Genomic DNA, 21,642 nt, shown 5'->3' on the forward strand with positions numbered 1-21,642 from the left:
AGTTGCAGTTTAAAGGCACACAGTGGGGTTTTTTGTATTATTAACAGCAGCCAGCAAGCGATGTTTTGGAGCAAGCATTTAACCATAATATCTGTTTGTATTTTTTTGCCATCACCGCTTCTACCCCAGCCTTCTAGCAATATCCGTTTTCTAAGTAACAGACGATCAAACAGGACCAAGAAGCTAGGCCGGATTTCTGTGGGCTGATTTCTCCAGTAGCCGGCTCTGTTCTGCTGTTGGCAGGGTTAGAACGAGCCCTCATGAATTTCTGTTAACAGAAAGGGAGAATCATCATGCTTAAATTAACGCAACGGGCGTCTAAAGCGGAGCCTGTGCAGCGGGCGTTCGATTTGGTAGGGTCGTGAACTTCTAGAGGCTGAGCTCCGACCTTCGTGCCTCTTCTCTTTGTCTGGGAAGGATCAAGTCCAACGGCAGCAGTAGAGGGTAGCTGTCTTTAAAGACCGTTGGCACGAATCAAATTCTGTTTCAGTCTGTGTTTTACATTTGTCTTTTTAGCTACTTTTAGCAACTGTAATTACATAAAAATGCTTTGCTGGCCTTAGTCTCTGTTAAATTCACATGGATGAGTGACTTGTACATTTTAAAATGTAACCATTTTATCTCTAATGTGATTTTGAGAAGATTTTAATAAGGTCTTGTCGAGGTTTTGTGATGGAATTTCTCAGAAGGAGCAAGGTTGGGAAAAGGTCAACTGCTAGCTGTAGAAAATCTGTTAGATCATTTCCGAAAGCAACAATTTACTATCATTTAGTATTCAAGGATTTTCCTGTGGATTTAAACCATTATGATTTAAAAAAATAAAATCGGTGTACAGTGGTCTGTTCTGTCACTCATCCACTAAATCTGCATCAATGTTATTTCTGCTCTTTCCATCAAAATGCATACGATTTCAGTCAGTTTATTGTACAAGTCTAAAAAAAACCCTAGGCATTAAGCTCGTATAGTTGCAATTGGCCATTTCTTGTTCACATACCAAACATATGCTGTGGTTTTGAAGGTTTTATTTTGCTTTCCAACATCTTGATTGTCGTCTTTTTGCAACGTTTGTTTCAGGCCACCAGTTAGCAGAGCTGCTCCTCAGCCTGAAAAACTGCAAAAGAACAACATCAACAAAAAAAAGAAACTGGTTGAGGTCAGGCTTAATACTTTTTTATTTGCTTTAGAAGTAATACGTGCTGGTTGAAATTCAGCCCTATTTTGAGGGCAGCTGAAGTCGTGCATAGGTAGAAGAGAAGAGAAAGAAATTTCTAGAAAGTGCGTTCAGCTCTGGCAGCAAACACCAGATGTGATAGACAGCAACCTCTTGAGAAAGAACCTCAGATTCAGGTCTTAAAGCTTACCTATGATACCAGATCTCTGCAAACCCCAAATTTGTCTCAATTTGAAGGGCAGGTAGAGCCAAAGTGTTTGTGCACCCGCAGCAGAACCCACGCTCCCTACATAACCCCAAGGGAAATACAGTCAGAAGCTGCACTTTCACACAGGAAAAATCATGTGCGTGATTTGGAATGATGACATTTGCTCATTTACTTTGCAACATACGTTTGTCCCCAGACTGTAGGAGCCCCCAAACAACTTTCTGGAATTCCCACGTCATATGCTGAGCAAGGAACGTTCTGTGATCCTCATGGACAATTTGCAACAACTGCTTGGCCTGTCCATGTCATTCAGATTGTTCCAAGTCAGCTGTCATTGTCTTTGGGACAGACTCATTGCGTCTGTCTTCTGGGCTCTAAAAGCAACTTTAACAACAATCCATTAACCCTCGCTGTTTTTCTGGAGGAAATTTCCTTGGCAATGGCTTATTGCAAGCTGAAATTACCCCTCTGATTAATGGCTTAATTGTAGAGTTACTTATAGCCTGCCTTTGCTGCTTCTATTGACTTTAACGTCAGAATTTGGTCTGTTAAAATTTGGTAGCTTATGAGAATGATGTCTGAAGACTCTTAAAGTAGAAGTACAGCTATTTGCAAACACCTGATACCCTATACAGCTATTAAAGTGTGGTGGGAAGATTAATAAAATTGGACCTTTTTTGTAAGTTGTATATATTTTGAGTGGAAATTTAAAGAAACAAAACATTTACAGCTAGCTGGATTATTAAAGAAATAGTAATATAAATGCAGTGCCTTAGCTGACCAATGAAAGCATTGTAGATGGTCTGTGGGAATGTCCTGCCTCAATAAATCAGCAGAACAGGGATAACTGATTAATTATTGTTTAATTATTCTGTTGCCTCTACAAGATATCGGTAGCTTGTGTAATTACTTTAGAACTGTGCGTCTGTGATCCAAACTCTGTAATCTCATTGTTTCTTCTTTCTCTTCACTCGTAGTCTTTCTATTTGTTTTGTTTGACTAGGAGCTGGCTTTAGACCATGTTTTCGGATACAGAGGATTTGATTGCCGCAACAACCTTCATTACCTAAACGACGGTGCTGATATTATTTTCCACACGGCTGCAGCAGGCGTAGTTCAAAATCTTTCTACTGGTAATTCAGCTTGAAACAATACTTTGAGATAAAAAAATGCTTTACAAGTAAAATATTTCTGATTGAGGGTCTTAACTTTTTAACATTCCTGTGCCTTTCTCACATTTTGCATCATGATAAATAATGCAGAGAAATTTAGATGGCTGTTGTATCAGATTGACGATGTCTCCTGTTCAGGTCATCCTGTAGAGCCTCCCTGTTCCTTTCAGCAGGTATGAGATTCTGCTAGGAAGCAAAACAAAACCCTGTTCTATTTCTGCAGCTGTGCCTTGCTAAAATCTCTGCTGAGGACGCAGGAACGGCTGTCTCGGAGAAGAGAGCCTGGGTTATGAAATGACCCAAAAAGCGTTAGGAGCAGTAGCATCCATTGCTTCATTTTGAGCTGTTTTAGCCAAGTCATACTCCAGGGAAGGGTACATTTTGATGCAATACAGCGTGAGCAAATTGCTCTTTGGAAGGGGTAGAAATATTCCCTGCCTTTTGGGTAATGAAGAGGAGGAAAAACACCAAAAATTTACCTGGCCCTACGTCGTAGCACCATCATCTCTCTATTCTTCATGTATCTCAGGAAAGAGAGAGAGGAATTACAGGAATTTTGGCTTTATTTTCCTCCCTCTTGGTGCCACAGCGAACCAGTCGGTCACAGCGGTGCGCTCAGCAGCTCTGCTGCCAAGCAGGGGCGGAGGCAGAAACGCTATCACATCTGGTGGCCTTTGGGGACTCCAGTCCTAGCGCGGCCTCTGACCCGTGGCGCTGGGAAGCAGGGTCCCATCTGTTCTTTTTGGGCCCTGTCCCTCGGGAGGATGTTGCGAAGCGCTGACTTCACAGGGCTTTGCTCTCCACTTTGCTTCCCACTGACTGCTTCGATTTACTGGGAAACCTGGGCCCTGCATTTGTTAGTTTTGCTTTTCCGTGCAGTTACAGGAGGCTACGGGATGATTCTTGGGCTGACTCCCGGTTCCCTGGCCATAGCTAGTTTACCAAATATCGCTTTTATAGATATATGCGTTAATGGTTACGTTGACGGTGCGTTTGGTAACGGTGCCTGGGAACGAGAGCAGAGCGGCTGTCGACACAGCTATTGCCCTATCCCCGTCCGTCCCCTGGAGAGTCCGGCACAAGTGTGGCAACCAGCTGCATGAATATTCTTTGCTTCAGTGGTGGTTCTTTCTTCGATACTGTTGTGAATAAAAACATGTTTGAATTTTATTAGGTAGTCAGAGTTTCTACCTGGAGCACACTGATGACATTCTCTGCCTAACGGTGAATCAGCACCCAAAGTATAAAAATATTGTGGCTACCAGCCAGATCGGTAGGTGACTCTCCATATAACAAAGCTTTACTCAAAAATTATCAGGGGCACTGATTTATTTTGGGCTTTTCTGTGTAGGAATTTTACCAGGACATGCCGGTGTTATTGTCCTCAAACTTTTTCTTTGATTTGAAAGAGGTAATGGAGCTTCAGGATTTTCTTATGATTTCAATTTCATCTCTGATTGCGAGTCATTAGATTTTGGAGTTAATTGTAGTACAATCCTATTTCAGAAAGCAAGCTTTGATAAACTGCACTAAATCATCTCGTTAATCTGTAATCACAAGATTTATAGAATTCCCTCTTTCCTTCCTGTATCCAAGGCACTTGTTTAGCGGTAAAATGCTTAGCAGTGGAAATACAATACTGAAAATTTCCTACGCAGAAGTACAAAAGCTATATGGAAAGGGAAAGAAATAGAGTGAAATCTCAACAGAAGTTACGACACATGTAAGGGGCCAATTGTGAAACCACATGTATTTATTTGCTTACTATTTATATGGACCATCCTGTTAGATTCCCTAGTGCCTTTGCAGGAGTGTACATTGTGTGGGAAATGCAGGATCATTTGTCCCCAGCCCTGGGCAGGATCTGTTGCCTTCCACTTAACCCAGCTTAATGCTGGAATAATTAACTTCATGAAAAGGAATGGTGTCATTCTAATTCATGTCATTCTGGAAGGAGGCTCGGGTCCATAGCTGCTGTAATACCTAACTTAACAGGGGGCAGAAGAATGGTAGTAGCTGAATACCTCGACGACCCATCTTTGCCACCGGCACCGAGTGCTGTCACATCAGCTTGAATGTTGCCTAAACACACAAATCCATGCTGAGGTTGTCAGAGCTCCAGTTCAAAATGCTGATTTCTATGACACAGAAAAGGCGACTGTTAAAGGCCCCTTTCCTATTCCATCAATAAGAGCCCATGCAATCAGTGTTTCTGATTTCGGTTGATGTTCTGTATAACTACAGATTCATTTAATTTGTAAATTTAATAATTTTTAAAACCTGCATGTCTTTAGCATTCCTTTAAATACCATTTTTAAAACTCAAAAGTACTAAATATTGTTGCGATATTTGTGTATAAGAAACAATATACCCAAAAAAAGTTCAACAATATTCCTGCTTATTTGTTTTGTTGATTTAATCCATATCCATTCTCAAATTTTTAATTTTTTTTTTTTCCTTCTGGTGCTGATGCTGGCACTTCAGCATTAGAAACATGACTTATTTCACCTATTGTTTTCCCTTGGTGCTTCCTCATTTGCCATTGCTCTCACAATGCAGGTGATATGACAGAATTTCCAGGTAAGGCTGATTCGTTTGTGAATTTTAGTCAGCAGAGTTATGTAAAAGTTTCATGTTACCTCATTGTATCTGTGTGAATCGCGGATACAAGCGAAGCATCTACCGACAATTTCTTTTGCATGAGGTTCTTCATAAATGTTACGTTGTTCTTTTAGAATTTGTCTTACTTCATGAAATACAATGATTTCCCCGGGTGTTTTGCAAGCTATTATGATTTCTTTTTTTTTTTTTTTTTTTTTTTTTTTTGAGTACTGTTACTCTTAAAATGAAACAAAACCCCACAACTTGTAAGTGTCTGTTTAGGTTAAATGTTCTTGAAAAATGCCTATTTTGCATCGAAGCTTTCCAGGCGCCAAATTAATTCTCTTTGTAATACATCTTTTTGCACGTAGGTACAACTCCCACAATTCACATATGGGATGCTATGAGTAAGCAAACGATTTCCATGCTACGTTGCTTCCATACCAAAGGGGTCAACTACGTTAACTTCAGTGCGACCGGCAAACTTCTGGTTTCGGTGGGAGTTGACCCAGAACACACAATCACGGTGTGGAGGTGGCAAGAAGGTAACTCTGGAAAAAACGTGTGCCTGCCGCCTGACAGAACTGTGTGCGATTGCTTGCTTTTCCCTTCAGGTCTTTGGAATAGATTTGGGTTCCTACTCCGAGTATCGTGGCTCCCGAAGTCACAAAATCAGTAAAGTGCTAGAAAATATGAATAAGAAAATAAGTTTTAAACTTCTGTTATAAACAGAAATTAAGGAAAGACTGTTGGTTACTATAAAATTCCATGAAATTAAGGAAAGTATTTTCTTTTTCTTCCTAAATTACTTGAACTTTAAATTCTACGCCATAGATAGGCCTTTGGGAAGTAATTTCCAGAAAAGAATTCTCATCCTCAGAAACGGTGGAGGGGAGAGAAGCGTCTCAGCTCATTAGAGGTTTCCCTGTGGGTTTCACCAGATGGTAACTCATTGATGATATACAAAATTTCTGTGCTGTTATTTCACTGACCAAGAAGACAGATCTTGCTACGAAGACCTAAATCCACATTTCCTAAAACTGTCAGAGGCAGTGGAATAACCAGGGACCTTACAGGCTGCATGAATTAAGATGTTTGATACACTGAATAACGTTGGGATTTGCTTAGCTTTCAGCACCTGGGACGCAGTTCCCTAATCCAATAGCAGGTCTATTTCTTTTATAAAATCGTATCAGAGCTTAATTTGGCAGGTATCTTTAACTTGATTTTCATCCTTTCCTACTTAAAACAGGAGCTAAAGTTGCCAGCAGGGGAGGACACCTGGAGAGGATATTCGTTGTAGAGTTCCGCCCAGATTCAGACACTCAGTTTGTGTCTGTTGGGGTGAAACACATGAAGTTCTGGACCTTAGCTGGCAGCGCTTTGCTTTATAAGAAAGGCGTCATTGGCTCCATGGAAGATGCCAAAATGCAAACCATGCTTTCTGTTGCCTTCGGAGCGGTGAGTTCAAATTACTTGCTACAGAATTTTATAATACGTTTTTATTAAAACTGCAAGCATCAGTTTCCTTTGTTGGAATCCAGCACAGTGTGGACGGCGCAAGCCCGTGGAGCTCTTGCTTATTAGTTACACTTTTAATTTAAAACTTGTACGCCTTTAGATCCTCATGTAAGTTTTCTAAGCAGGGTTGGGTTCCTCTGTTGGTGAACATTTTTTATTAATGTCTGAGCATACCTACAGCATCAGCTGCCAGGGATTTTATATTTTCACTTTGCTAGTTATTTACCACTTCACTGGTCAACTTAGAAAAACGTCATTGTTATTTTGTGTATAGGCTCTGCAACCCTTATTTCTGCCGAGAGTATTTGGTATGCCACGTGCTAGTGATCCAGCTAATGGTGCCAGTATATAATACTCTCCTGTATGATCATTAAGGAACCATAGTACTGAGCTTTAGACTTCGTAGTTAAGGAAAACAATGCCTATGAACAGTGAAAAAGCAGCGTTCCTATGATACGAAGGTCTGAAATAGCTTCTGCTTCATCCAGAAACCCCACAGAAATTACCTTTGCAGAGGTTAAGCAGAAATCATACAAATCACCAATTCAAAGAAACCCCTTGCTCCTAATTACCCACCCTGGACAATAGTACTAATGTGTGAAATGCGAGTGTATAAAATTAGGCACTCAAATCCTCATTCTTGTGCCCAAACAAGTGACACTGTTGTCAAAAATTGCTTAATACTAAACGTTTCTTTCTATTCTGATGGCGTTATTCCAGTATAAAACAGGAGTAATGTAATGGACACTAAAGACCCCAAAAGTGATTTTAAAAAAGCAGCAGAATGTAATATTTGAACAAACAAACTGCTTGTCTCTACTTTCCAAGTAGAAACAGTCCAACAGACATTTTATTCTCTTAAGTAATAAAACTAATGTGCTGTAAGGGGCAGCTGCAAAACCAGCAGATGAACTCCACTCCATTAGCGTATGTCGTTCGTGCAGGATGTTTTTTTCTTCCTCGAGAACGTGTCGCTGAATCCCACTGGCAGGGTGAGTCCAGCTCACAGGAGCGTGAGTAAGTTGCTCATGGAGTTGGGACTGCGCACATACCCTCTGCTTCTTCATGCATCCCTGGACCTCACTGCTTTCCATCCAGGTCCATCTAATGCCAGTCAACAGGTCGTTCTGCCATACAGCCACGCTCCATTTTTGTCTCAAATGGTGAAAAGTCATTCTGGGACTTCTGCCCCCCAGTCCCTTCAACAGACACCCTTGCTGTTTGGTGCAGAACATGGGACTGTCCTCTGAACCCCTATCAGAAGGGTTCACCCGCTGTTTTTCCTGATATCTATTATTTCCGAGTCAGTGGACTTCAAGGTCAGGCCATCTTTAGTTCAAGCTTTTCCATTTCACAGAGCGCACTCCAAAGGAGCGTTTGCAAGGCAGAATACTTGCTGCTTTTTCCCATTCCTCAGGGAGTCCCAGACCTCTGACCGGTTTGCTCAACGGAGGAGTTTCATGGCTTTTATGAGAAATTATGCCATTGCTGTGGTGCCTAAAGGAGGTATCAGGTTGAGCAAGTTCTGCATTTAAGTTTATACACAATTTTCAACATCTTAAAGCTACTGCTTGCCAGTCATCTATGCTGAGATTCTCACTGACACATACTCAAAGAAGAGTATCACTTAAAATTCAGTAGTGGTAACCTGCCGTCCACCTCACCGGTAGGAGACATGACACAGCACGTGCGTAGCAAAAGAAGTACGTGCATCTGAAAGATCCCAAGATCTTTATGAGATATGAGATGCGTGAGGTCAATGTGCCCTACGCTGGGACCCGTATGATTTCTAACATCTCAAAGAAACACCATTAGAGTGCAGTCATTAAACTCATTAAGCTCATTCTCTCGATACAAATGGTTTTAATTCCTACATTCATTGCGTAGTTGACTTTTCTCAGGAAATTCAGTAGCTAAAAGAATTTTAATTCAAGCTGAACACAAATGCTAAGGTATTTATTATATCAGAGATCATTGCTATTTGTTGCAGAATAACCTTACGTTTACTGGTGCCATAAATGGAGATGTCTACGTCTGGAAGGATCATTTTCTGATTAGACTTGTGGCAAAAGCTCACACGGGGCCAGTGTTTACAATGTACACGACTCTTCGAGATGGACTCATTGTTACAGGAGGGAAGGAGAGACCGTAAGACACATAATCTTCCTAAAGTGCACAACTTTTGTCTCTCTCATATGATATTTTTATTTATCCCATACCCTAGACATACCCAATGCTTCCCAGAGATAAATGGTATCTCTACTGTAGCAGTTTCAGTCTAAATTTTGCACAACGTGCCCAGGTGTGTTAGTAAGTAAAGGACAAACAGGTAGGACACTCAGGGGTCGCAGTAACGCACGCTATGCGCGAAGCACGTACGGACCCTCAAATTAGCAACTGGTATGACCACCTGCGTAAGCTCCTTGTTGCCTGAGCTCCTGCCAGCCTGGCATAAGTGGGTTTGTCTTAATTTTTTAATTCTGTCAGACTACAGACAACCTCTCCCAGCGGAGAGACTGATTAGTAGGTTCTTTGATTTTCCAGAAGTAACGTATTTGCCAAGCTTATCTTGGTGACAGATATTTGAGATTAAGTGACAAGAGACCGAGCTGTTTTTTACAAACTAGGCATGATACTGTTTAAAACATGAAGCGTGATAGCATTTAAATTTTTGTTATTTACTTCCCATTACACAATAGCGAGGTGTCTTTATATACAGTAGAAGGTGTTTCAATGTACGTTTCATTATTTAATGAGAAAAATACTGATGGGATTTACATATGGGATTTGTTGTAGCCTATGCAACAGGAGACATCTGGGTAACACAACACGCTTCTTTTCAGCACTAAAGAAGGAGGAGCTGTAAAGCTGTGGGATCAGGAGATGAAACGGTGCCGAGCATTTCAGCTTGAGACAGGCCAGCTCATTGAGTGCGTGCGCTCCGTCTGCAGAGGAAAAGTGAGTGAGCTGGCGCGGCAGAGGTTATGCTTTGGCCTGCGTCACCGCATGTTGTTCTTGGTGGAGGTCGGAGGGGAGACGCGTGGGAGAAGGCTTCCGTAAAGTTATGGGAGGAGGCTTCACCTGCCCCGTGACGCTTCCTTACTTGTCTTCCCGAGCTCGGTGGTGGGCTTTAAACTGCGCGAGGATCACATTTCTGATGCTCGGTGCCTGCTTTTCCTCGCGTCGGCAAGGAGAGGGAACGGCCTTCGAAGGCCTCTCAAGGACAGCGCTAAGTGTAGGACCCTATTTCACCAGGGTAGGACCTCGTCTCTCACCTTTCTTTTCAAATGGCAAAAGGAACTTATGTACCCAATTTACAAGGTTTGCTTCCCAGGAAATGCAGGCAGAGCTTAGGTGCTTCAGTTAGGCAGAATGGATCCTAGCTTGCTTTTTTTTTTTTTAAAGTCACAAATAAAACAAGTTGCCACTGAGAATTACTGTTTGACTTTAAGTTTTGTTAAAGCGAAAAAACAATAGAAATAACTGAGTAATTTGAGATGCTAAAATCGCCCTTGCACATGTTTAAATTGTACTGGCAAATGTTGTGAAAGGAGTGTGTGCCGCTGCAGGAGTGTTACTTCACGATGGGTATCTGCCCAACCTAACGCTTCATGAGATGGTCTCCATTTAACTTCGTGTATCAAGCCTTAGGAATTTGACATGCTTTTTAATAACACCACCACTGAGGAATGTTGTTTTATATTTCTGTTCAAATAGCCATTAACCAATTCCAAACTGTATTCCAAGTATTTGCCAAGAAAGCTCTTGCGGTTTAGATGCTGACAGTATGGCTAGAGTAGATGCAAGGTGCTCTTAGACAGTCTAACTGAGCCTAAAACCCTGTTTTGATTTTTTATTATTATCATTATTATTATTATTATTATTATTATTATTATTATTATTATTATTATTATTATTATTGCCCCAGAATTATATTTAGTCACCTCAGAAGCATGAGAATCATGCTTTGCCAACTTGTATGTAAACACTTTGATCTGAATTAAAATCTGTAATGGTAAGATGGAAATCCACCGCGGTCACTCAGCAGTAACACCAGAACGTGATACCAGATCTTGAGATGTGAAACCATCAGTGTTTTCCTCTCCTGTTTTTAAGATGCTGCATGAACCAGCAATATAAAGCAGGACGAGTTATCACTGATATTTCTGCAATACATCAGTACTTTACTGCTGTTGATATTCTCTCTGTTATACTGACAACCCATCTCCCATCCTTTTCTTTGGCTACAAACAGGGGAAAATTTTAGTGGGAACAAAAGATGGAGAAATCCTTGAAGTAGGAGAAAAAAATGCTGCTTCAAATTTGTTGATTGACTGTCACATGGAAGGGGAAATCTGGGGCTTAGCAACTCACCCCTCAAAAGACATATTTATCTCTGCAAGTAATGATGGAACAGCAAGAATCTGGGACCTGTGTGACAAAGTGAGTATCGCTAAATTGACAAGTATGTGATTAAAAGTGATCATTTCACATAGCCATGCACTTTTCCAGCCGTACGATGTGCCAGCTACGTACGCACCTTGGAGCAGCCACGTGGAGAGAGCGTGGTTCTCTTCTGGTTTGGTTCGGTCCTTTTTTCCTGCTGTGTGGCGAGGTGAGAAGGTAAGCCCTTGGGGAGGCAGCACGCTGCTCTTCCCAAAAGCAAGCAATTTGCAGAGAAATGCGGTTCTTTAAAAGCACCCGTGCTGATGGAGTGCCTTTGGTTGCATCTTGTTTATTTTGATCTAAAAGTACAGGCTGGCGTGGATTAAGGAAGCATTTTCATTCCACCCTGACAGACTGGGTGCCGCGGATTGTCCTGTCACCGACCAGTGCCCGGACCCTGACAATAAGCCTGCCTCACGGGCAGGCATGGCTCCCTCCTTTTTAGAGCCTTTCTTTGGAACCCCTCACGTTGCATATGCGTAGCTGAGGGGTTTTTTTTCCAAGTCAAATTGCATAACAACAACTATTTTTAAAAATAACATAAATAAAACATTTTAAAGAATAACAAAAAGGTTTCTGCTTGTGCTAGCCTACATAAACCTTTTCAAAAGGCAGTTACCTGAACTAACAGGGATAATTTGAAAAATAGAAAATGAACATGTCATCAATACAATCAGGTAAGTGAAAATGCAAGAGCATTCTACTATGTTTTCACATCGCAAATGAAATGGAAAAAAACCTACCCCGATCAGCAGTTGTAGAAGCTATCAAAATCACCTTTCAAACAAAACAGGACATCGATTTTTCAGCCTTTTCTGCTACAGAGTATTCTTTCGGCTGTAAAACTCGACGTCACCCTGCAACAAGATAGATGCAAACATGAAACCCCCAGCTGAACTACATCTATATTTTGAAGTCTGTTTTGCGACGTGTGCCTGGTGGGATGTGGTTTTTGGTGTGAAATTTCAGATTCATATTTAGAGGAAATTATACACAATTTGTGTTTAATAGGTGATTTTTATACTTTGTGTTTGGAAGCTTTTCATGTGCTTGGGAGTTTTCTCGAGGGGAGGTATGAGCCTATTGCTTTTGTTGATACAGAAACTGCTGAACAAAGTGAACCTAGGTCACCCAGCAAGATGTGCCGCGTATAGTCCTGACGGTGAAATGGTTGCAATTGGCATGAAGAACGGAGAATTTGTTATTTTACTTGTAAACAGCCTTAAGGTTTGGGGCAAAAAGCGAGACAGGAAGTCTGCAATTCAGGATATCAGGTACGCCAGAAATTTCAGCTGAAGTTCTCTAAATACGCAGCCCTTACTCAAGAAAAAGTCCATCATGTCCAAGTTGATGTCCAGATTTTTTGGTAACTCCACATTTGTTGAAACCTGCATGAAATCACAAAATGCATTTACTGGCTGACTGATGGCTTTACATATACCTATACATCTTATATACCTTATATAACACACACTTGGTTTTCCTGTCATTAATTCGGCTATATCCGCTTCAATATAGCTAGTAATTTGTACGCTGTGGAGCTGTGGTTATGGGAATTGATATTATAGTGCATTTTAAAATGGCAGTTCCTGTTGCTTCCTCACAGAGGATCGGTGTTACTCTGCACACGGGCTGCGCGCTTTATGCAAGTGCAACGTTAACATCAGTTAACTACTTAGGATATCCTCAATCTTCCTCATCTCTCAAGCATCAAGGTTGGGTTTAGATTCAGTCTTGCTACTGATAGAAGGTTTTTCTTGTTTTCCAGTAAAAGAAATTAGCTCGCTTGTGTTAACATGAGAAGCAAAAGAAAATCTGGCACAGAAACAGTAAATGTTATCCCCGTTCCATGTTTTATTGTCTAGGATCAGCCCAGATAACAGGTTTTTGGCAGTGGGTTCACAAGAACATACTGTAGATTTTTATGATCTCACTCAAGGTACAACCCTAAACCGCATCGGCTACTGCAAAGACATTGCAAGTTTTGTCATACAGATGGATTTTTCTGCAGACAGCAGGTACATTCAGGTACGTCTCAGGTAGACCCCTCTTTGTTTGTATTCGTTCTGCCTTAGCTGTTATCAGACATCGTAAAAAGATGGAGGCAAGAAAGGGCGAGGGAGGCTTTCCAAAGTTATTCTGAATTTCAAGGTGCCCCTAAATCTTCTGAGGCGGACCAGATAACTCAGAGCTTCAGGATGTTTGCAGAGCTCTACGGAAAGCCCTCTCTTTCTTTCTAAATACTCAGGTCTTCCTCCTGGGTTCTGCATCTCGGCCGTAGCAACATAGCTCCGTTCCCTTACAAGATCAGCAGTGTGCTGAAGGCAAAGTATTCTCTTGTGTCAAGGGAATGGGCACAGCACTGAGAAAGAAATTGTGAATTACAACCTCAACACAGAAACAGTTCTCCTCCTCCTTTTCCCTAGGATGGGATGCATATGATAGATGAATTAATATGTGAGGTTTCCTTCTGAAATCTTTCTGATTTAGTAAAATTGGGTTGAGATAGACCAGAGAGCATATAACTAAAAGGAGATCTGTCAGCTATGCAGTATGCATGTGAACACCTCATTCAGTTATCTCCCTGTAACGTCGGTATTACTTCATATTGCATAGAATGAATTAGAGCTAATTGAAAAATCAGAGATTTTATTGTAGATGCTAGTTTCCTCGTAAAACCTGTTGAGAATATTACTGCTGCAAATCTTTCTTATAAAGAAAATGATGGCAAAGTTACTAGCTTTTTCCTTTCCCGCTTTCAGGTCTCAACGGGTGCCTATAAGCGTCAAGTGCACGAGGTACCACTAGGAAAGCAAATAACAGATCCTGCGTTAATAGAAAAGATCACATGGGCCACATGGACAAGGTAAAAACCAAAAGAACAAAGCTCTGCCTGACTGGGGACAGGTGTAAAACACAACTACGATCAGATCACAAGATGAGACTGCGTCAACCAAACGCTTGAAATGTCCCCAGGGTTTGGCAAACCTGCGAGAGAAAGCTTATGCACTCCCCTTCCCCAAAGCTCTCCCTTACACACTTAGGTGTTTACACACGTCTGTAGCTGGTTGGTGTCTGCAGTAATTATTACTGTATTAATTGGTGTCTGTAGTAATTATTACTGTAGTAATACCGATATGCTGCCATACATCCCCGGTGGCTTGTTGCCATTCGGCCCAGGCTTCCCAACCATGGCCCCCGACGTGGCTCTGTACCACTTCAGGCTTCGCTTTTATTGGCACGCTGGTGTAGGCGCTACCTTATCCCACCTCAGCACACACGAGCAGCGTAGGAGGCACGGAAACATGCGCTGATTGTATTAAGGAAGGAGTTGTGGGTATCATTAAAATATATTTACTGACATGGATTTCTGTAGGACCCTCCCAGCATGATTACAAAACTCTGGCTGTGCTCGTATTGTAGAAAGTGGAACAGGCCAGAAGCAGATCTGCCAGTAAACAGTGGGTGATAATACAGGCAGGTTTTTAGGAGAAGGTAAGTGAGAGTCCTCCTACTCTTACTGCTCTGCTATCAAGCAAGCATAAGCATCTGCCCCAAATTACTCATTTCTGAGGACTCTTGACAGATTGTGGGCGTGGGGCAGGCACATCTGACAGTTAATATGCGGGGAGATAGGAACGATTATAAAGGAACTTAAACTAAGGGAAGAGCAGCTATTTTAAGAAATGCTCTGCATCCAAACAAGCATCCCCTCTTTCAAGAGCTTATGGCTAAGAACATTGCTGTCAAAAATCACCGTGGGAGGGTACATACATGTCCATAAGGAAGGGAGGAGACCGTAGCTGCGCAAGCTGCTTGTACAGAATGATGCAAGTGGTTTCACAGGAGAGAAACCTCAGGATTTATGGGCAGAGATGGTTTAAGAGCCACACAAAAAAAGCTGTTCCTGTGATGCTCTCTATTACGAGATCGCATTTGGTGCAATGATTTAGAGGGAAAAGACTTGTTTTTAAAGAAGGCCGGTTTTTATTACCAGGCAGCGTTGCCCACCACGCTCTGGAATAGAACAGCAGCAAGTCAGTCTTATGGTCTAATACTCTTTTTTTAACGTGGTTTTGGAACAGCATTCTTGGAGACGAAGTCATTGGAATTTGGCCGCGAAATGCAGATAAAGCAGACGTCAACTGTGCATGCGTGACCCATGCTGGCCTAAATATAGTCACAGGAGATGACTTTGGTCTGGTGAAACTGTTTGATTTCCCATGCACGGAAAAATTTGTAAGTGGACATTTTATTTTAATCTGAACAGTTTGCTTTTCCCCATGTTCAAACTCGTTAGCATACGATTTTAAGGCGTCCAGACGGCGCGGTCCAGCAGGTCACCTCCAGGCTGCTCCCAGGCAGGGCTGGCGGCAGGAGCGTGGGGGTTAGCTGTGCGGCAGAACGGCCGTCCCCAGGACAGCAGCTCGTGGGTGACAGGGTAGGTGACAGCCACGGGGAAGGACGCAACGCGCAGAATCAGGCGCCGAGCTGGGATTACTGTGGGCTAGAAGGCGCCAGTGCTGCTGGGGATGTGATTTTGTCTACACTCGCAAGGCAACTTTGTCGCTCTGTGATGCCACGCTACTGCGCTAATTCCTGAACTTCTTTTTCCAATAGGCCAAACACAAGCGGTATTTTGGGCACTCTGCGCACGTCACCAACATACGCTTTTCTCATGACGACAAGTACGTTATAAGTACAGGAGGAGATGACTGCAGGTAACTGCTTATTTATTTTTATGATGATCAAAAATTTTGTGTGTACCCTTCTATGCCAAACCCACAGCAACGCATTTAACACCTTTCTCGGCCCACTCTGCCTTCACGGAAGCCTGCTGGTGTGCGATAGTCTTAGCTTGTTTTTCTTACTCTGGAATTGCTGTATTTTATGGTCACTTGCACCCGATGCCCTCCTGCCACCTTGGCGCCATTCGCAAGGTCATCTCTCCCGGGTCTTGCCTGTGGGTTCCCGTGTTTACCAGGCAGCTGCTTGTAGCTCGGTGGCTTGCCTTCCTCCCTGTGGGAGGCAGAGGAGGCAGGCCGTACCTGTCGCTGCGTGGGCCAGCACCGACCTGCGAGGGTTTGGGCGCCAAGAGGTAGCTGAAGGAGCCCCGGCTGCTGGCACGGGAACCACTCGTGTGGCTGAAGAACATTTAGATCAGACAAAGACAGCTGGTGGGGTGTCAGTCACACAAAAATAACTGAATAGCTCCTACCCAGCAAAGGGTAGGACAGGAATTCCGGCTGAACAGAAGGATAGACAGATTTAGAAAGACATTTCAAATAACAGGAGGCTTCTTGAAAGGTGCCTTAAGTTTGTGTTGGGGTTTTTTCCCCCTTAAAAAAAAAAAAAAAAAAAAGACCGCCAGCGTGTGTGCGCACACACACGTGTGATTCCTGCCGGCTCCCCCTCCACCCTTGCTCCCCAAGTCGATTTGAGCTTCCAGGACTGCTGAGAGGGGACACTATTGTCGGGCAAAACAGGAAGGTGAGCAACAACTAAACGTGGTTAAACACAAAATGTAAGACTTTTTGAACAGCGAAATGCAGAACTAGAAAACTGAAAAGCAACAAGGTAGGAAACGAAAGGGCACCAGTTCTCACAGGAGCAAGTATCAGGAAGCCGCGTTCAAGAACCAGGTATTTATAACTGCTTACTCAGCAGGAAAAATACAAGCCAGAGACTGCAAGATTGAGTCATTTTTGCCAGGGAACGAGACCGCGCCTCTTTTCCAGAAGCAGAGAACTGCTGCTGTACGTTTCATGACACCAGGCTCCCCCCAGTAAGCCTGCAGTGCCGGCAGCATAGATGTTGTGTTCAGTTTGTTCAACACCCTGCAGTGAATTTGGCTCTCCTTCCATTGCACAGGATGAGTTGTTCTTCAAATTTAGCCACCCCAAAATAGATGTTTTCATTTCCCACTTTGGGGGAAAAAGGGGGGGAAAAAAAAAAAGAGGAAGTGTTTTTCTTTGAAAAAGGGGTTGCACAGTGGGAGAGGAGGAAGCTCTGTCAGATCAAAAAGCGGCTGCGTAGGAACACAGCCTGCCTATACCTCAATTCTCACCCTGCAGGCTACAAGTTACATAAACTCAGAAAAGCTTATCAGCTGCCTTAATTTTGACAATATAGTTATGAGGAGGATTTCTTGATTCAAAGCGTAACTATACAGAGTAAAATACTAGCATGTCCAGCCTCCAGGCCCTCACTAAAACACGCACGCACTAGTTAGTTACAACGCTTTGACTCTCCTGAGAAAAGGCAGTGGATTCCAGTGCCGCTCTTCATCAAGTAACGTTGTTTTACATGGCATCTTGCTGCTAAAAAGATACATTCATAGCCACGCATGTATTCAATGCAGCCTGTCTCCCTTAGTATGATATGCTGAAGGCTGTCATCAACTTACTTGGAAAAATAACGATGCTCTTAATTAATTTCTTTGCAGTGTATTTGTATGGCGATGTCTTTGAGAGGAGACTTCTTGCTGCTGTTACTGCCACCACCAAGCGACTGCTCTGGACTGGACCGCCACGAATGCCTCTACCCCTTCGGCTGCTGTAATCTCCATACGATGCTGCATGGATTACACATTTTCAGAGTACTCATAGGAATTTACTGAACGTGAATGTGATCTTGCATTTGCAAGACTGATATCCTTGAGAAGAAAGCTGAAGTTTGAAAGGGAATCGTTTTGTAACCTGGGTAGGCCAAAGTGATGAACAGTTCACTCACAAAGCTGCTTTTGCCTAATACTGTGTTCTTCAAACCGTGTCTGAAAAGGGAGCGCACTGAGAAAACGCTGGGCCCTTTAATTTGCATAAATTCAAAATTTATGGCTTGAACATTTGTTCAGGAAAGCTGGTGGTCTTTACCCACACCTGCTTAAAACTCAAATTTGGTGCACTGAGTAGAACTGCAAGCTTTTAATGAGCATGCTGGGGTTCACACTTCAGCTTTCAGTAATCGAAGGAGCAAACTATCATTTTTTAAGTCCATTTTATTTTTAAATATATATATATTTGGCAAAACTTTCTATCCATGAAGTGCCTTTGAATAATTTTCCAGTAGTCTGGGCTACAGCCTTGCCTCCCACCAATTGCTTTCAACATACGGTGCTATAACTTTCACACAGAGGAGGGCTAACCATTAACACCTTTTCCAGATGTGTACTTACATCATTATCCCTGGTTTCTGCTTTGGTTTTTTAATACCTTTGCAAGTGAATTCCAAAATGTTTCCCAGAGCAAGAAGCTATGTGCTGTTCTAAGGACAAACTCCTGATGGCATTACACCTCTTGATAAGCTGTTCACAACTGGTTCGTGAGGGAGCTTGACTGCAGCCAGAATTTGAAGCGTAACTCAAACGGTGAGTAGAGGGGGAGAGAGCGTACGGAGAGACACGGTTAAAGAAATCTGAACACAAATAATGAGGAAGTTGTTCCCCAGGTGTTCCTGCACTCTCCCTGTTTGTGGGAAAACGTGCTTTATAGGTAACTACTTCCACGGGCAGCGGCCATCTAGTGTATCAAGGAAGTGGCTTGAAAGCCTCCGAGAATCGCTATTTCCCACGCTTCCCATTCTGGAGGGGCTTCCTGGAGCCATCCCACGTAAGCGATCTCTAGGAACGCCTGGGCCATCATAGCCGGGACTGCGCGTACCCTCCAGCAGGCAGCTAGTCCCGTGCTGCTTATGAGTAGAAAATCAAACACTCTGATACCAGAAAATTTACCTATCCTCAAGAAAACCATACTCTCTGCTAAATTTGGACTCTTCTCCCCACCATTGCTTCTCCTGCACCCCGTGCAGCCCCCTTGCCTGGGACTGGGCTGGGGGATCGTGGGGCAGGAGGGCAGCAGGCAGCTGAGATGGAGGGGGAGTTGCCTCCATGTGGAAGAGACCAGGAGCAGATGGCCACAAAAGGCAAGTAAAGCTGTTGAACAATTCTTAATCAACATTTTGTCAAAACCAAAACCTACAGGGACAGCGGAATTGGACAAAGAAAAGTAAGTTCAACTTTTTCCAAGGAAACTGTTTAGAAAGGAACAGAAAATGTGGGCAATATCAAAACAAACTAGTCTTGCGCTTTCTGGCACGGAACAACATCCGTATTTTGAAATTACCTTTCTTTTAAAAAGACTGTTTGTTACTCAAAAGAAATCAAGGCCAAAATAAAACATTTAGACTTACATGTAGTCTTTGAAAAGAAATGTTTAAATAGTGCTTTAGTCCCAGTTCAGGAAAATACAATTTTGAACTGTGGAAACTTCCTGCCAATCCACTTCTGAGGCCCGCTGCATAAAAAGGTAGCTGTTGGATGCAAGGAATATCCAGTTAAAGGAGTGGATCAATGTATATTTAACACACAAAAGTGCTTCAGCAACCTCAAAGAATCACCTTTTTTTAAAATTGAATTTATTAATGCCTTATATTACTATACAGAAGATCAGTTTGTCAGATACACAATAGGAGTCCCTATGCAGTCTTTTTTTTAAAGAAACCTTCTTGATCAAATAACGTAATCGTGTTAGGTGGTGATGTCAGTAAGCACCTTCTTTGCCTATGTTGTAATAATGTTTGCCTTCCTTTCACATTGATTGTATCCCAAATAAAACCAGTTGCGTGGCAGAATGAACTAACAAATGGTGATGTGAAAAATATCTTAAAGCAATAGTGTCTGTCAGGAAAACACAATTTCTATGTTTATATGGTTTGGCTGTATGTATAAAATGTTCAGAAGTAATGATGTATTATACTGTAAACTAAAACATTAGTGCATGACTTTATTTTTCAATGGTCAAGATGCCATTAATTTAAAATCCGTCTCTCAAATAAATTTGGATACAAGTTTTCAATGTCCAGCTCTTAAATCAGATTCAACGAGTTGATCTGACAAGACAATTGGGCCTGGCTTTACAATTTCCTTCAAACTAGAAGATGGCATCGTACGCTATTGTCCCAAAAATAAAAGAAACCGAGAATCTTCACTTTGTTTAGCAGAATCTAAAAGTTTGTCTGTCACAATTTTCAATAACCAACTCACAACACTTAAGCGGCGTCGGACGCCATCGCCCCCGCGTCGCTGCGCTGTGGGTGCAGCTGCAGCGGCAACGACGGGGGCCCTCGGCATCAAGGCCTCCTGGCTGCCAGCAGGAATCTGCGCTACCAAAGCTACGGGCCAGACTGAGCATCACCGGCCGACGCAGCTATTCGGGACATCAACTCTGTAACTGGAACTGAACAAACTGCTTCACACTGCACGGACGAAAAGAAAAGGTATCATGAAAAATCCATCTACGCACATTGCTATACGGCTGACAAACTATTTCCACCACCATGTACAATGGCTATTTAATCACGATGAACTTGAACAAAATAAACACAAATATATTAAACTTGCCTCAAGAAAGCAAAATACCGATATTATTTTATGTCTATAAGCTTTATTGATACTTGGGGTTTTTGTTTTTTTGCCTTTTTTTTTTTTTTTTTTTTTTTTTTACATTTCACAATGCATTCCACAGACTTAGTTCAATACAGCTCAAACTGCAAGTGTATAAATTTTCATTTATCGTTTCTTGCATAACAAGGTTTTAAGTTTCCAAACAACATTTGCAGCATTAGATATTCGGTCCACAGATTATCAGAGTTTGAGAGACTATAGAATTATTTGCTCAAAATCAACTACTGTACGTTTGTGCAACAAAGTGTATGCTGTAATTTTCTTTTAATATATGTGGAGGTTCCTTCGTTCATTTCTCTTTTGTTGTTTTTTAAACAGATGCTAGTGTTTACAGAGACATTTTAGGTTTTCAAGCTTGTGTGCTATGGAGCTAGTCCAGAAATCAGTCAGCTCTCTGAAGTATGAAGCACTGTGGAGCAGCTGCAAGATCTAAGCTTTGTGAAACACATATATATATATATATTGGCAATTGATAAAACAATAAAATCACAATACAGCTATACTCATACCAAAAAGGCAAGATTTTTCAAAACTTGCTAAAATGGTATATTCTTCTAAAACATCTCATTTTAGAAAATCTGCATCAATCTACACCGACCATACACAGTGCACAAACTGGGAAGTGTTATCCTCCGCTCCACCTGCACTACCTCTTCCGAACGCAGCAGGGGACTACCTCTGACGAAGCAAAATGTACAGCTTTCTCAAATCTTTTGTATTAGCCAGTGCTGCACACAGGATAAAGAAAGATGATTAGTTTTAGATCCATACATAGCAGCTTACAATACTTAAGATGATGAAACACATGGCAGTCAAAACAGTTATTTTTCCTCAAACACTGCGTTGCTAAAAAATAATCTGTGAAATTGCACTGCAATGTCAAGGGTTTTGCTATTCCCTGACCCTCCCCATGTAAATCCAAATGAGTATTTTTTCCCCCTTAAAAGATGAACGTCCTATCGATCAGTTGATTCAGGCGTTTTACTCAGTTTTGCGCTTCAACCCAGGGATCTTCGCTTGGATCCTGTAAGAGGAACAGGAGAGGAAAAAAAAAGAACAGCGT

At 42.1% G+C, this 21,642-nt stretch overlaps 2 protein-coding genes across 9 annotated transcripts in view; one reads left to right on the forward strand and one right to left on the reverse strand.

The window, feature by feature from the left end:
• EML6 (EMAP like 6) overlaps positions 1–20,633 on the forward strand; it is a 120,487-nt gene extending 99,854 nt beyond the window's left edge. The window contains exons 28-41 of the mRNA XM_009476136.2: positions 1,075–1,153; positions 2,383–2,512; positions 3,726–3,824; positions 5,524–5,697; positions 6,405–6,613; positions 8,664–8,821; positions 9,517–9,631; positions 10,928–11,116; positions 12,221–12,393; positions 12,985–13,147; positions 13,882–13,985; positions 15,205–15,358; positions 15,740–15,840; positions 17,565–20,633. Of these exons, the coding sequence (XP_009474411.1) occupies positions 1,075–1,153; positions 2,383–2,512; positions 3,726–3,824; positions 5,524–5,697; positions 6,405–6,613; positions 8,664–8,821; positions 9,517–9,631; positions 10,928–11,116; positions 12,221–12,393; positions 12,985–13,147; positions 13,882–13,985; positions 15,205–15,358; positions 15,740–15,840; positions 17,565–17,589 (1,873 nt within the window). The 3' untranslated portion in view covers positions 17,590–20,633. The remainder of the gene's footprint in view (positions 1–1,074; positions 1,154–2,382; positions 2,513–3,725; positions 3,825–5,523; positions 5,698–6,404; positions 6,614–8,663; positions 8,822–9,516; positions 9,632–10,927; positions 11,117–12,220; positions 12,394–12,984; positions 13,148–13,881; positions 13,986–15,204; positions 15,359–15,739; positions 15,841–17,564) is intronic.
• The window catches only part of RTN4 (reticulon 4), a 72,933-nt gene continuing 71,842 nt past the window's right edge, over positions 20,552–21,642 (reverse strand). For all 8 annotated transcript variants that reach the window (XM_087777251.1, XM_087777252.1, XM_087777253.1 and 5 more), the window contains one exon: positions 20,552–21,603. In XM_087777251.1, the coding sequence (XP_087633377.1) occupies positions 21,561–21,603 (43 nt within the window). In that variant the 3' untranslated portion in view covers positions 20,552–21,560. The remainder of the gene's footprint in view (positions 21,604–21,642) is intronic.

Source organism: Nipponia nippon, unplaced genomic scaffold, assembly GCF_047370975.1.
Source record: "Nipponia nippon isolate SJK-2023a ecotype South Korea unplaced genomic scaffold, ASM4737097v1 scaffold_4, whole genome shotgun sequence".
Lineage (NCBI taxonomy): Eukaryota > Metazoa > Chordata > Aves > Pelecaniformes > Threskiornithidae > Nipponia > Nipponia nippon.